The sequence below is a fragment of the Panthera leo genome, chromosome C2 (assembly GCF_018350215.1).
Source record: "Panthera leo isolate Ple1 chromosome C2, P.leo_Ple1_pat1.1, whole genome shotgun sequence".
Lineage (NCBI taxonomy): Eukaryota > Metazoa > Chordata > Mammalia > Carnivora > Felidae > Panthera > Panthera leo.
The window spans coordinates 90,464,315-90,481,286 of NC_056687.1; the positions used below are offsets into that span (position 1 = coordinate 90,464,315).

Here is a 16,972-nt window from a genome sequence, read left to right on the forward strand (position 1 = left end):
ATCTGATGGGAGTGATGATGCTTTCCCTGGCTGAAGGGAACTTCCTAGGGCTTAGACCAGAATGTCTCTCAGGCTCTTTTGCCTTGAGAACCTCTGCTTTTCCACAAAGGGCAGTAGCTCATGTGAACCCTTCCTGAATCTAAATTTAAGTGGTGAACATCTGCCACATTTTCTTGGGAGAATAACCTTTTGTGACTCATTATGCCCTGGTGCAAATCTATGTACAAAGGATTGTGAGAGGTACCAGGCACCCAGATATCTCAGCAACAATTTAAACCTATTATCAATTCACCAAAACACTTGTTATTAACTTGCATAGGATTTTATTTACTTGGATTTGTTAGGGAAAGAAATAAAAATGATATAATAAATTTAGCAATGATGTCTAGGTCAGAGGTTTGTTGCAATCAAAGATCTAAAGCAGCATCTATAGAATTAGTGGACATCTGTTTTAATTATAATACCTTCTTCACGTTATCTCTTAAATAGACTGATAAAAACACATTAATACATAGTTACGTTTAGGTTTTTTTTTCAAATAGCAAATACCACATAATTTAGAAGGGCGATACTAATATTGAGATTTTTATCTATGCAATGTGGTTTACCTAGGTACACAATCAATCTTTAAACCAAAATGTACAAACATATACTTTGTGCTCTCAACAGTCTTACAGACTAAGGGGGTGAGTTTATTTAAGATTGAGTTTTAAAATGATAAACCATGGGGGGCGCCTGGGTGGCTCAGTCGGTTGAGAGTCAGACTTCGGCCAGGTCATGATCTCGCGGTCTGTGAGTTGAGCCCCGCGTCGGGCTCTGTGCTGCCAGCTCAGAGCCTGGAGTCTGTTTAGGATTCTGTGACTCCCTCTCTCTCTGCCCCTCCCTCACTGATGCCATGTCTCTCTAACTCAAAAAATGAATAAACATTGAGAAATTAAATGATAAACTACAAAAGTAATAATTATTTGTTTTTGTTTGTTTTAAACTCAGTGCCAACTCCAAAATGTTGTTTTAAAGTAACTTCAACTCCAAATGAAGAAATGGAATGAATACACCGAAGTTTGGTTAAATGTTGGAGACCCTTTGGTATCAACACTCTCTTTTTTGGCCCCAAACATGTCTGTCTGTGTCTTCTCACCTCTGTTCTGCTAATTTCTGTGGAGCAAGAGAGGGAGCTGATGCTGAGGCTCACGGGTGACTGCTCCTTGGAACCTTTCCCTGTAGATACTCTTCAACATGAGAAATATTTTCAAGCAAGTGCATTGGTTTAAAAAAAAAAAAAAAACATTGTAAGGTAGTTTCATTTGTCATTTAAAAATATGCTCACACAGGCAATTCATATGAAAATGGATTTCTGCTTGAATTATCTAGCTAATTACATCAATTCTCCTCTTTGCCTTGAGCTTATACACATTACTTATGATAGCAACAGCTGACCCCTATAATCAATTAATCAATACTGATTAATTCTTTCCCCTCAACTGTCGCTTTCTTTGAAATGAAGAGTAGGTTTATGCTTATCCATAAACATCGGAGACTTAGACATACAAGCATTGTCTGGAATCTTGTTCTGTCTTGTATCTAAATGGGAAGTGTGTTTGAGTGCAGTGTTAGGTACAGACAGTTCACATAAAATATGCTGAGGATATGCTTCCTAGGAGGTATCGCTTTATTCAATACCAGAAGAACATTTCTAAAGAGAAGCTCACAGTTTAAACTGTCATCCAATAGAAAGAATTGTAGGCTTTTGGGGAATAGTGGATGCTAGGGCCATTCCATGACAGTGTCAACATGAAAAACTTCATTTTCCACATGAGAGAAGAATCGAAGTGTGGGAAAGACACACTCTTGTAGTAACACTGTATTTTCTGCATAAAATTAGAAGCATGAATATTTTCTACTTTTGCATCTTAGTCACAATGAAGGATAAAGAAGGAAAAATATCAAAAGTTTCTTCACAGAATTAAGAAGTTTTTCATTGATCAAACAACTCTTTCATTGTGAGTCCTTTGTGTCAGTGGCAGAAACAGCAGTTTGGTGCTTTTTAAAATAGTTTGGGTTTTCAAAGAAAACTTTCCTACTTTCCTGTGGAAATTGCATGGTATTCTGTTAAAACTGCCTTCCAGGAAGGAGTTTCAGAAGAGATACAGGTAGGAAGAACAATGCAAAATGCTTTCATTTCAGAGTAGCTAGGTTTCAGTGCTTCCTACAGAATGAACAGAAGAAGAAATAAGAAATATTTTCTCCCTCATAAGACATATATCACTCCTGTAATTTTTACAAAATCAACTGAGGCAAATTAGGGGTTTCAAAGCTAGTCACCTTATAAGTTGTTAGGAAAAAATTTGCATTTAAATTGCTCTGTGCAGCTACTTTGAGATTTTCCCCTGGAATGTTTATGGCTCTTTTTTTCATTAATACTTAAAAAAATACAATTTCATAACCAGTGTATTACTACATCTAGTTGTATTATGAACAGGCACTTCATTTCATAAAATAGAAACATTCAAAGTGGTTTTGGTCGACCAATCATTCAGTCGGAATACTTGAATTCTTCATATTGAATACTTACTAGTGAAGTTAATCTGAAACCATATCAACTTTCCATTTCTATTACAGAAACTAGGTCATTAATAGCTGTAACATAGGGAATAACTTCTGTTCCTACATGGTTTATCCCTAGAATTGAAGATTGTCCAGAACTTCTTGGAACTTTGCCCCCCAAATATTTCATATATATAAAAATACAGCAGATTTCTTTTTAATAGATAAACCTTAGGTATTATTTCAATAACTTGCTTTTACATATTCAGAGATGTAGATATAAGAAAATATTAAATGTGCAAAATGCTCTTTTATATGTACATTTAAAAATACAACGTAATAATAGCTTTGGAATTGTAAAAAAGTCATTGGGGGGAAAGTCTTCAATGTCAGAAAATCTGGTTAGGTTAGAGCTTTTGCTTGAGGAATTGTAAACAAACTTCTTAAAATGCTGCGAGTTTTCTCAGTTCTTTCCAACCAAGACACTGTCGAACACATCAAGTCCTGCTTTAAAGTAAACCTGAGCTGAATTAATGCTGTTCAACACCTCTGACAGGGCTTCCTGAATGGTCTCATTTGATGCAAGTAACTTGCAGTGCTCCCAAGCCTCCAGGAGTATTGAAAACTGGCTTGTCTTCCCATCAAGGTGGTACAGGATATTTCTAAAAACAAATACAGAATGTGTAAATGCTTCGTGCACTATGCTATTTTCATATCAAACATCATAATAAAAATTTCCAAGAAACAGTGACATTTGTTGTAAATGAAGAAATTATAAAAATACAATATTGTCTCCAACTGCTAATGAATTAATGGATATAGACGTTGATCAAATTTCCCATAGTGAGGAGGGATAATTAGACATTATATAGCTCCCTCATGGCAATATACAGTACTATCTATGAAACAAAATAAAGTAGTTTTGCTAAAAAAAAAAAAGAATCTGAATCTGATGAAGCTTCTAAATCTAATCGCTAATAAATACAAGAGAGACAGAGAAATATGTTAAATGAGATGACAATGTGTCATTAGCAAATACAAATGGTGGAGAACTCTATAGGACAAATGATCCAGTATATTCAATAAGCAAACTGAAATAAAAAAAATAGGTGACAGAAAAACCTCTGGACTAAACCTCATTCCTGCGCTATTGACATCTGGGGCTGGATCATTCTTTATTGTGCAGCTGTTCTGTGCATGGCAGGATGGTTAGCAGTATCCCCGGTCTCTGCCCACCAGATACCAGTACCACTGTCTTTTACTTGCCTCCATCAGTCTGGGCTGCTGTAATGGAATACCATACACTGAGTGGCTTGAATAACAAAGGTTTATTTATCTATCATGATTCTGAGGCTTTAAGTCTGAGATGGAGGTGCCAGCATGGTCGGGTTCTTGGCTAGAGTCCTCTTCCTGTTTACATTCTCATCTGGCCTTCCTTCGTGCATGCACACACATAGACATCCTGTGTCTTCTCTTTTTATAAGGGCATTTGCCCCATCAGGAAGGCCTCCTGCATGAACTAATCTAATGTAATCAGCTCCCAAAGGCCCCACCTACAAACACCATCACACTGGGGTTAAGTGTTTAACCCCTATATTTTGAGAGGATACAAACCTTCAGCCCATGGCAGCTGTGAAAACCAAAAATGTCTCTGGACTGCCAAAATTATCCCTTACAGGGCAAAATTTCCCCTGATTGAGAATATTGCTTTAGACCAAAAGAAACCTGTCAACCAGTCATAAAGTAGACTCTCCCAGGTTTTTACCCAAATTGTTTAAAAAATAAGAAGCAGTACATAATTGAATACTAATAGAAGATTTGTTAATATTAAGGAATTGTTAATATTTTAGGTGTAATGATGGCATCATCAGAATGCTTTCAAAAAGTGTCCTTATTTTTTAGAAATAGATACAGCAATATTTGCAAACGAAAGGTTATCATGTCTAAGATTTTGCTTAGAAATATTTGAGGGGAAAAAGGAGACTAGAGCCATAGATAGTATAGAGGGGGATAAGCGTAACCATTAGTTACTAATGTTGAAAATGGATAATGGGATGTGTTATACTATTTTCTCTTCTTTTGTGTATATTTGATATTTATAATACTGTCTTCTCATAAGTGTGGGGTATATAATACAATGTGGCCGTGAAATGTATTCAAATTTCTTAGAAAGAAGAATTTGGCCTTGGGCAAATCTCAAGTGGTCCCTTTTATCATTGACAGATATAAAGAGATGCATTTTGGCAGAAAACTGTGGATTATTAGATCATTTGACTTACTCCCAGTCCAAAGTAGCTGAAATTCCATAGTCAAATAAGAGAGGCAGATATAAATAATTAAAATACACTTGTCTAATTGTCAGATTAGAAATAGAAGGGGTAGTGATACAAGATGAAGGATTACCGTGGAAAAAGGTCAGAAAAAAGTTCATAATAGAGAATATTTGAATTTCATGTTGAATCAACAGTTACAACATGGTAGAAAGCAGAGACAGCACCCTATGCAGGAGGGATGGCATACACAAAGGTACACACTTAAAAAACGGCTTGGTACGCCCAGTGGATCAATGCTGGTGTTTCTGTATGACCAGTGGTCAAGGCCAGAGTCGGCAGCTTTAGGAGAAGAGCTGGACAGCAAGGTCTGGCCACCCTAGAGGCCCTTCCATACCAGGCTAAGAAAATCACATTTTTACCTCCAGGCATTAAAAAAAAAAAACAAAAACAGCGAAAGGTAGATTTGATTTTCAAATGATCACATTATAATATAAAGTCTGGAGAAGCACTTAGTCCACACGAAAGGGGACACTGTTGTGAGTTACACACTGATAGTTAATTTTGAGAGACAAAGTGAGGGCCACAGTACAGATTTAATTAGTTTATACTTTCCCTAGCACTAACGTCCATTTATACAGAGTTCTGGATTATTGGTTCCTGTCTCATCAAAATTCCTGTACCTCAGCCTCTCCTGAACTTCTCACATTGCACTCTGTGGTGTATCGAATCTACACGACCCTTCATGCCAGAACCCTGCAGATCATCTCTTTTCCTTGTGTGTCCAAGTCCTCTCTGATAATATTGACTTCCCCACCTTTTCAGTGTCTCTTCTCTGCCATGGGACCCTGCACCCTATATTTCAAGGATATGCTATGACATCCTTGCTTTCCACATCAGGGTTGGGAAATATGTTTTTTATCAGGTCTGATTTAGTGTTGTGAACACAGAAGATCTTCAGTCATGGTCATTTAATTTACTTAAATTTTTATCGGCTTAGGGTAGTGATAAGAACTGAGTAGATCCTCAATAATATTGGTATAAATTACATCAATCCAGTTTAATTTGCATTTTAAGTATTAACTATTTAAGAATAAAACTGTCTTAAATTTCTGTATTTGTAGAAAATTTTAAGCTGACAATAACTACATATTGCGTGGCAGTGGGGCAGAAGATCCTTAAACGGAAGAGCCTATTTCAATCAATTTTTCAAAACAGATCATTCAAAGTGAGAACTATCCCTAATAATCCAATCCAAAATCCTTGAATTTTGTGCCTATGAGTAAACTTGGTATTGTATGAATTAAATAGAGCAGTGAGGGGCGCCTGGGTGGCGCAGTCGGTTAAGCGCCCGACTTCAGCCAGGTCATGATCTCGCGGTCCGTGAGTTCGAGCCCCGCGTCGGGCTCTGGGTTGATGGCTCGGAGCCTGGAGCCTGTTTCCGATTCTGTGTCTCCCTCTCTCTCTGCCCCTCCCCCGTTCATGCTCTGTCTCTCTCTGTCCCAAAAATAAATAAAAAACGTTGAAAAAAAAAATTAAAAAAAAAAAATAGAGCAGTGAAAGAAAGGTACTTCCTAGATTCCAGATATTCTTGAATTCAGGCATAAATTTGTATTAAGAAACATATAGTCCCTGAATATGGGAGGAAAAAAATATCTTCCAAATGGAGTGGCCAGTGGGTCATGTGCAATTCTCCGGCCATAAGCTGTACTCTGAGAAAAATTTGGATCTATTTCCAGAATTAGAACACTCTTTGTAACAGAGATTTCCCTTCTGCCATTCCCATAGCATTTATAAAATGAAAGAGATTGTCAGAAGAAACCATTCAACCATGCTAACATAATCATGCAAGCAATTATACATGTACATACATACAGAATCCATTCATACATGCTTTGACTTGTAAAAGTGTTGATTATATCAAAATAACTTAAAGTAGTTAGAGTTAGTGAAATACCTAATGACAATTTCCCTAAATATTAGTTTTATTAGTTTTACATCACTCAAGGGAGGTAAATAAAAGAAACCAAGTAATACAGAGGAACCTTGATACAACCATGGAATTTTTCCAAATGGAGATAAAACAGCCTCAGATAGTCACATGTATTCTCCTACATGGCACAACCTATACAAAAATTACTTTTTTCATTTTTACATACTCTTTCTCAGTTGCTTTTTTTTGTTAAACTTTATTTATTTATTTTGAGAGAGAGAGAGAGAGAGAGAGAGAGAGGTCAGGAGAGGGTCAGAGAGAGGGAGAGAAAAAATCCTAAGCAGCCTTTGAGCTCAGAAAGGAGCCCAACATGGGGCTTGAACTCACAAATCCTGAGATCATGACCTGAGTGGAGATCAAGAATCAAATGCTTAACTTACTGGGCCATCCGGGTGCCCGTCAATTGCCATTTTTTTAAAAAAGTGTGGGTTTTTAGAGTCAAGATACCTGTCAAACATATTTAAATTCATAGTGAGCCATTGAAACAAATAAACACACACACGCACACACACACACACACACACACACACACATATATATGTGATAAAGGAAAATGATTTAAAAATTAAGATCTTTTGAGGATAAAAACAGTTCAAATATATCTTAATTATTCAATCATTTAAAAAGTACTTCTTTAGACATAAATTATACTGCTTTACCAATAAGAATTACTAAATTAGTATAATACAAATATTTAATCATCTATCACAATATTTACAATTTTAAATTCTCTCCTTCCACTTTATCAATTTTCTGTTTAATTATAAATCATTTCATGGCAAATGTGTTTTCAGAATCTAAGAGTGCAATAGATATTTTCAAAAGCTGTACCAAAAACACTTCCATTCCTGGAAGGCATATTGCTAAGCATGCTGACAAACAAAAATATAATCTTTGTTATCCAGAACTGCCTCATAAAAGAGTTGAACGAGTGCAATTAATATATTATGGGGAGCATGTTTAATACTTTTGGTTCTGTATAATGACCTTTCCACATTTTCAAAACTCACTGGCACCAAATACATTTCTACATATACATTCTATGGTTATTAAATGTTAAATACTATTAATATTAAATTTAATGATAAGGTATTAATAAAACATGCTCATAAAGGTTACAAGATTAATCCCTCAATGACAATTCATTTAAACATGAGCACAGCCTCTAATATATATATGTACAACTTTAGCCATAACCACTATAAAATATCTAGAAAAGTGATAATGGAGAAGAATAAAAACACATCCTTAAAAGAATGTTTAGGTCTAAAGCACAAGAAATATAATTACTGTTTTTTGTTTTGTAAACTGGAAAGCAATACATATACTTCTTAAAGACCAGTGCAATGGAGTCTACAGTGTGCCAACATTCGTTTTTCCTAAGTAGTAAGCAACACAGTAAAATACGTTTATAATGACTGTAAACAAGCCATGTGAATAGAAATGGACCCTTTTTGGTTTGCAAAATTCCACAAGGAGCTAAACACATTTTCCATATGCTACATGATTCAAGTAGTAAGCTGTGGCAAGCTATTATGTAAGATAAACACTCATATCCATTTCTACCCAAATTGGATACAAATCAGCATAAAACTACAGATACTGAGATTCTACTTGAAGATAAGTAAACAGGATTCTTTCATCATAATGTAAAACTTTCATTTTGGGGAGCTATTTATATAACTTAAGTTAGTTGATCTTTATTATAATAGAAATTTTTTCACCTGGATAGATTGTTTTATCTTATAAACAGATTAAGAATAACAAAAATATCTTCTTTAAATTTTCATGAGAAGAATAATTTCTTGTGCTGATTTCCAGAAGTAGTTCATCTTTTTCTATTTTTCTTTTGTGTACTAAATGTGTACCATTTAGCTTCCTGCTTACATAAAATAAATTTCTATATTTGGAGCCCTTTTTCAAAAAAGTACCATCATAGTATTTTAGTTTTAATATTTTAATGGAAGACAAAAATCAAAACCCAGCCATGTTTTTACATTTCATCACATACTTTTCCATATCTTTCTTAGTTCTAAGAACTTTCTTACATATTCAATCATTAACTCTAAGTTCCCTAGGATCATCCCTGGGGGACAAAATTACTGTAACATTTTTTAATATGAAAATGATTCTTGCCTTTGGAAATATTTCAAATTAGATCAGTGCTTTTGATGGAAACTTCTAAGTCAAAAGCTCTTTGTATTCCCATTTATGTCACCAGCATTGAACCTCAGTTAAATGGAGTTAAAAGATTTCAACGATACATACTATATCAGAGAACTTAACTATGTCTTGCTTTCTTATTGATGGGTCATATTTTTCAGCTTAGGGAAGACTGGGAATTGGCAAATAGCCAGTCAAAGGCACATTTCTAGCAGGAAAATAGGATAGAAAGAAAGAAAATACACTTGAAGAGTTTTCATGTCAAAAGTCTACCCTTTACGACCACAAGAAATTATATTCCTTAATGAATCACTCTTGCTCTTATACACACCTCCTTTAGGCCAATTCAGAAAATTTCCTTGTAGAGAGAATGGACTGTGCTATTAATTCAATAAATCACCATCTTATTTGCATACACACAACATGTATCTCAGTATGGCATGTAGAGACATCAGACCTAATTAAAATATTATTTAATTGAAATCATTTTCATAGTTATCATGTTTAAAATAACATTAATTCCACCCTCATGCCTATCTTCCCTCATCTGTAACAATTTGGATCTTATAAATGTAATTCATACAGTCATCCTGACCCACACACAACACAAAGAGACTACTAAAAGGAAAGTGTAATACATTATTGATGACACTAATGAAATTACAGCACACATCATTCATTTTAATGGGTCTGTTTCAATGACACATCACGGTGACCAGGAAAGAGCAGTGCCAAACTCAGAAACCTAATTAATAACTCCTGCAAGCATCGGTGAAGGAGATGAAGCATCTTTACTCAACTGACAAATCTTTTCCATTCAGCTAAGGCAAAGGAAAACTGAAGAAAATGAAATTTGAAACAAAGGGAGCTAAAGTATTCATGAGTCATTTCCTTGCGTGTGAATTAGCAAATTAATGATGGAAATGATGACTCTCTTTCAAATGTTCCTTCCTATATTCATAAATGGGTGCAGGATGCCACCCATCCTAAATTTGAATTAACATTCATTATACTTCATGTTGAGAAACTCCTAAATGAGATCACAGTAAATAAGAAACCATGTCTTTCAAAATTCATTGGAAGTACATGCTGCCTGCAGAGACAAAAGGCCAGCTCAGTTTTTACAACTGTGGCTAATTCTTTTTAAGGATTATACTAACTGTACTCCATAGTTAACAGTGGATTGTTGTATTTACATCAACATTAGGAAAGATCATTTGACTTGGATACTATGTCCATGAGAATTCACAAAATACATGGCTGCAATACTTATAATACAAATTATCTTTTCAACTAAATCTGAATTTGGTCTATACTTGCAAAAGCAGAATGAGAACTAAGACCATTGCTGATATAGTCAAGCCATAAACTCACTCTGCGGACAATTGAGATTGAAATAACATGTGTGGTAGATGGTTTACAAAAACGCCTGTAATTATTCTCCTCCCTCTATGCAGGCCTCGTCAAATTTGAATGTAGCCCCAATCCATCAGGAAGTGGAGTCTATTTTCCTGCCTATTGATTCTGGTTTGGCTTTAATATTTGCTTGGACCAATAGAATGTGGCATATGTGGTTAGCCTATGCCTCAGAAGATCTTGCATGCTTTCTCTCTCTCTCTCTCTCTCTCTCTCCCTCTCTCTCTCTCTGGAACCCTGACAAACCACCATGTGAACAATCCTGTTAGCATGCTGGAAAAAAAGAGAACACATGGAGCAGAGAGGACCTGTTCAGCTGAGTGAGACTTCCTATTCTAGCTTGTCTCCATCCAAGTTGGCCACAGAAGCACTGGCTATATATATAAACACAGCCAAGCGGTACACATCCCAGCCCAGATGAGAAGAATCACCCAGGCTCAGTCCAGCCTAGATGGCCATACTGAAGACTTACACACAAAATAAATGGTTGTTTTAAGCTGCTAAATTTTGGGGTGACTTTTAACGGAGCAATAAATGATTGATATGATTTGTAGTGTATTTCTTCCCTGTGGGAAGGAAAAAGTTAATACAGGAATCAGTTCTCTATTCCCTCTTAACAGCATTGACAGAGTACAACCTATGCTGTAGGTTTGACAGTTCTTTAAGTGACTAGCTGAATTTGGTAGACACTTGAAAAATCATGCCAAACAATCCTCGTGACATGTGCGTTACAAAGTTAGGATATCTGTGTTCATTCATTTGAAGTTTTAAAATCTGTTAGGAGTATCAGGTGAGATTTTTTTTTCTATTAAACCAAAAAATAAGTTAATCGTTATAGCATACTGGGTTTTGTTTTGTTTTGTTTTAATGTGGATCATCTGCTTGCACTACAATTACATATAAAAGAGAGCAGAGAACAGAAACACTTAACTACTGTATTCTATGTCTCAGGACTTCTCAGTCCATCCAACTATATTATTTCTCAGGGGAAGTTCCCTGAGAAGAGGCTATCTTTTAAGATAATCAAGGAAGATGCCCTTGAGTGGAGCAGTGTTTGATGGTTTATCAGTGAAGAAAAATTCTATTTCTGCACTCAAAAATTTCCCATTAAATCAAAAGTGTGCCCAGAAATCAGACAAAGATTAACACAGTCCTTAGCACGTTTCAGAATTTGGAGAAGATGGTGATACAGTTGACCACTTTTCCCCACACTCATGTAATTATTTTCTTGGTTTTATTTCACCATTGTTTTTTTCTCTCCATCTTACCTTCACCTGGATGTATGACTTAGACCTCAATGTTTAGATGACTTTTCTTTCTTAACTTACTTGGAACTCGTTTTCTCTTAGTATTTGAGTTTCTATCATTAGCAGGTGTGATCTGTTACCTTCCAAAGACAATTTCATTTGATTACCCCAAAGGCACTTGACAATTAACATAACAATACATTTCCTTTAATCTATGCTCCAAATATTTGCATTTTCCCTTCCTCCATTATTCTTTCCTTACCCTCATTACTTTTAGTAAACAGCAAGGCTGAGGCTACAAAACCAAACAAAATAACTAATTCAGGTTTTTCTTCATTTGTTTTTTTAATCCAGTAATGAAAAGGATGTGAACTATTTGTTTTGAAAAGTTCATTCTAAAGGCAAAAGTTTATAATTTAGGTTGTGTCTATTTAAACAAAGTGAGTAATTGAGCCAATATTGATCTTTTGGTTTATTCTATTCAACAGCCCTTATTAAACATCTAATATGAGTAAGTTGGTGTGTTAGGTGCTCAGGGATAGAAAAGAGTTCATAGTCCACGTCAAAAGCTAAGCACATAATGAATAAATTATTATTTTCATATATTGTCTATATAATGCATTTAGAATATTATATGGTATGAGATTATTTCATTTCATATTTTACAAAACTTTTCACTTTATTTTATACATATGTATATGTATATTAGACTGTGAGAAAAACATTGCTTTGTTATAAATGTTTTTGTGTATCTTGTTTCTCTAACTATGTCATATGGGCATATAGTACAAATTCTGTAAATATTCTGTGCAGTGCTCACCATACATCTTATGGTTTGCGGGAAAATCTCCAGAAGTAGATCCTAATAGTATCAGTTTAATTTGATACATCTGATTCTAATCGTCATAATATTGATTTAGATAACACAGTCCTAATCAAGTCAGCATAAGGTAATTCCTTAATCAAATGGATTATTTCAACAGTGGGAATACGTTGGCAGTTATATTTGAAAGGAGACTTTCTGCAGGATTCTAAGAGCCATAGTTTCTGGCTTTTTGAGAGAACCACTGAAAGTTAATCCCTTTTCTGCTTTTGAATAGGACGGGTTATGGATATGAAATCTGCAAATGGTACATCCCTTTTTTCCAACAGGAGGAAAATCAGCTTTAATATGATACCATGGAAGTAGAACTGGAAGACAGAAATGTATTCCCTGGTCATATGACGGAGATGATGAATCCACCAACCTAAAATTTGCTTTTCCTCTTGACTTTCAATTATGTGAGTCAAGATACTTTACTACTTTGTTTAGGGTTTTATGCTACTTTCCATCAAATGTATGCAGATATACAATACTTATTAATTATATAGTTATTAAAAACACATTTTCCTTAATACTTATATCTTTTTACCTGAAAATTTAGATAGTTTATTTAGTTGAAGTCTGAAAATAATCACCTTGAGGTTAAAAATGCATGGTTTTCCTTGAATAACAAGTATTTTATTTGAGATGATTTGAACACTTAGAAATTAACAGAACATTAAAGTGTTTAACTTTAGCTAGAAGGAAAGCTAAGTACAGAGCGAGTGACCAATTGAAGCTATGAACATTGATCACAAACGTTGGAGGTACTTAATGAAGGAATGAATGTTTTAATGTAAAATTTCTCTCAAAAACTAGAAGGATTACCTTTCATATTTTATGGAATTGTCACACATATTAACTTACTAAAAATGTGACAAAAATAATGTTTTAAAGGAACTCTGCTGTTGTTCCTTAGCAGAGTAAATTTGTTCACAATTTACTGGAGTATTACTATATTAACTATTTTTGCTAGTATAAGGAAATAAAATGCTGTGGTTTGTATTTGTAAATAAATCAATCCATATACAATCTACTATGCAAACTTAAAGAAAACTAAAATCACCTAATTTTGCAGTCCTATTAATTGTTTTCAAAATGTAAGTACTGCATAGGCAATTTTATTATGTTGAAGTTGACTGTAAAAAATAAATACAGATTGTGAATAAATAGTAGAAATATCTATTTGCTTAGGGAACTCAAAAAGAAGATGCACTCATTTTCACTCTTAGTCATGGTTGCCTCATTTATTTAAGATTTAAGGACCCGGGAGAGATCATCCAATTGGCTGACTTAGGTCACATGGCTGTCCCCTAGCTCAGGAACAAAATATCTGGATCCATTCACCTTCTGTTGGGGGGAGATTAGCCTTGCTTCTTACCAACCTCATAGGGAATTCCTCTCATATAGGAAGGAAGTTCTGATATTAGGCAGTAATAAATTTTATTTTTTTTTTTACATTTTTATTTTTTTTAGAGAGAGAGAGAGCATGCACACATATGAGCAGATAGATGAGGGGCAGAGGAAGAGAAAGAGAGAATCTTAAGCATGCTCCATGTCCAACACAGAACCCCACGTGGGGCTCAATCTCATGATAGTGAGATAATGACCTGTGCCAAAATCAAGAGTTGGACATTCAACTGACTGAGCCACCCAGATGCCCTGCAGCAGTAATAAGTTTCAAAACATCAACCCAACAAATATCTATTACACTAGTGATGGGAAGGGAAAGTATATTCCAATAGAATTCTCTTGGAATTATCCTCTAGATTGCTGCTCTACTGCACAGCATTTGCCCCTTTATATTAAAAGTTAACAAGTGCTCTATAATATTCCAGCTGCAGTTATCAAAGTGAATGTGTATAAGAATAACCCGAGACAATTTTAAAACTGATGAAGAAACTCAGCTGCAATGGGTCTGAAGATACCTTAGAGGAGTCTGCATTTTTCCTATTCCCTTACTTAAGTCTTTTCGGTGATACCCATACATTCTTAAAAATTCCTTCCAGTGAGTTTACATTTACTAAGAGGTCTTGTTTTATTTCCAAGCAGGTTTCTTCCAATGAATGCATTGGAAAGGAAAGACTCACAAGTATTAACTGATAAAATGAAAATGTTGGATTATATGTGGACAGATAACTAAAAAAATTAATGAGGGAACGGGAAGAATATAGTGACAATGGAGGAAAAAAATAATCTGTACTCAGATTGTTTTACAAGTGCCCAGTTCCTGCTCAAAGATGAGGAGACAAACTGGAAATCTTAGATGATGCATCCTTAGTGTGGCTTCAATGAGAAAGTAAATTTAGAATTTCAACTCTTAGAACAATACTCAAAAAAAAAAAAAAGTGCTTTGTCCTATATCAAAAGATTGTGATAAACATTTCAGTTAAAATAAATTGCTTTTCAATCATTTGATCATTGACTGGTTCTGCTTTATGTCAGATGAAAGGATATATACCTTTTAGGCAGTATGTAATCAAACCTTTACTCTTAAAAAGTAGGAAAGCAGGGGTGCCTGGGTGGCTCAACTGGATAAGCGTCCAACTTTGGCTCAGGTCATGACCTCATGGTTCATGGGTTCAAGCCCCGTGTTGGGCTCTGTGCTGATAGCTCAGAGCCTGGATCCTGCTTCAGATTCTGTGTCTCCCTCTTTCTCTGCCCCTCTCCCACTTGCACTCTCTTTCTCAAAAATAAATAAACATTAAAAAAAATTTTTTTAAGTAGGAAGGCAAATAGGTATCATTTTGAGTTCCAATTCTCATAGACAGGTGGTCATGACTTGAAGTGCTTGGTTGACAATGGATTCGTGGCTGTCTTGGGGCCCCAAATAAAAGAGATCTGTTATTACTTAGACTCTTATTTGTACACCTTCCCTCATTTAAGAATATGTAGTCCATTCTCCTGGTAATAACACATAGGCGTCTTGAAGCAATCAATGGATGTATAAACCAAGCTATCACAATGAAGGGAGAAAGTCATAATTATTTGGTTTTGCTATTTAATGTAGAGTCAACTCCAGTACTCCCTTCTAAATTGTATAATCTAAATTCCCTATTTTTCCTATTTATGAATTTTAATTAACTGAATAATTTCTAAATTTCTCCTTTACTAGGGGCTCTAGACTGTGAGCCTCTATTTGTTTAAGCAATAGTCCAATTTGTTATTAATCAATTAAATTATATTTAAAGAAAACAATTAGAATTTATGCTTTTTTAAAAATAACTATTTCACAGATATTACTCTTTTTTCACTACCTGAAATAACTAGTTTTTGAAATAATTGAATTTATTCGGTGAGTTCAGTTACATTAATCTATATCCACCTTCTTTCTTAAATCCTAATACTTAATATATGCAAAAATGTATATACACAATTCTTAACTGAACTCATTGGAACTGTGGCTGAAAATAGGAAAAAAGTAATTGGTTCTTTGCAGTGGACATTGTATATGAATCATGTTGAAACTTTTTCCATACTTAATAAATGTTCTGATAGACACATTAATCCAATATGCTGAAAACATCATGAAGTGAATTCTGAGCCATACAAAGGCAAAGACCATTAGTAGTAGAATGTGTTTAAAGTATATAAATGAGGGTACCTGTGTGTCTCAGTTGGTTAAACAACAGACTCTTGATTTCAACTCAGGTTATATCACAGGTCCTGAGATTGAGTTCCCTGCGTTGGGCTCTGCGCTGAGTGTGGAGTCTGCTTGTGATTCTCTCATTCTTTCTCTCTCTCTCTCTCTGCCCCTCACCTTTCATGCATGTGCATGCATTCTTCCTGTCTCTCAAAATAAATTAAAAACAATTTTTAAGTATGGAAATGTTGGGCAATCTGTAAGAGGATTGTTCAATTTTATATATTACACAACATGATTAAGTCATACATGATGATTAGGTTATAGAATTTTAGTATTTTTAGCACTTAAAAAAAAACAGATCCAAGAAGATTTACACTTCAATAGAAACAGGGGAAAGAACATGGTAACAATCATACTAATTTCATAATACCTAAGAAAATCTAGGAAGAATTTTAAATTAGAAGATGACAGAGATCAAAGAAAAGAAATTACCTTGAGAGCTCATTCATGAAGTATTTATGAAGTACCAAGGACTATGTGGGATATGGAAGAATTAGAAAAGTGGTCTCAATTTTGAAAGGATTTTTGAGTTTTAAAGTAGTAAAGAGTGAACAGTTTCAGAGCTCTTGTCTTCTGCATATGTGGCTAACATTGAAAACAAAGTAAACTCTGAAGTTCAAGAATTCTACCAGTTTTTCTTGCTCAAAAGACCTTAAAATGAAAAATAAATTTCTTTTTATATGTTTGTATTTACTTTGAGAGGGAGAGAGTGTATGCACGAGAGAGAGAGAGAGAGAGAAAGAGAGAGAGAGAGAGAGAGAGAATCCAAAGCAGGATCTGTGCTGTTGGCGCAGAGCTGGATGCGGGGCTCGGTATTATGAACCTTGAGAT

General features: G+C 34.9%; 1 protein-coding gene across 16 annotated transcripts in view; it reads right to left on the minus strand.

Annotated features, from left to right (window-relative positions):
• Nucleotides 1-1,651: 1,651 nt before the first annotated feature.
• The window catches only part of NAALADL2 (N-acetylated alpha-linked acidic dipeptidase like 2), a 1,343,235-nt gene continuing 1,327,914 nt past the window's right edge, over nt 1,652-16,972 (minus strand). For all 16 annotated transcript variants that reach the window (XM_042954993.1, XM_042954989.1, XM_042954981.1 and 13 more), the window contains one exon: nt 1,652-3,206. In XM_042954993.1, the coding sequence (XP_042810927.1) occupies nt 3,008-3,206 (199 nt within the window). In that variant the 3' untranslated portion in view covers nt 1,652-3,007. The remainder of the gene's footprint in view (nt 3,207-16,972) is intronic.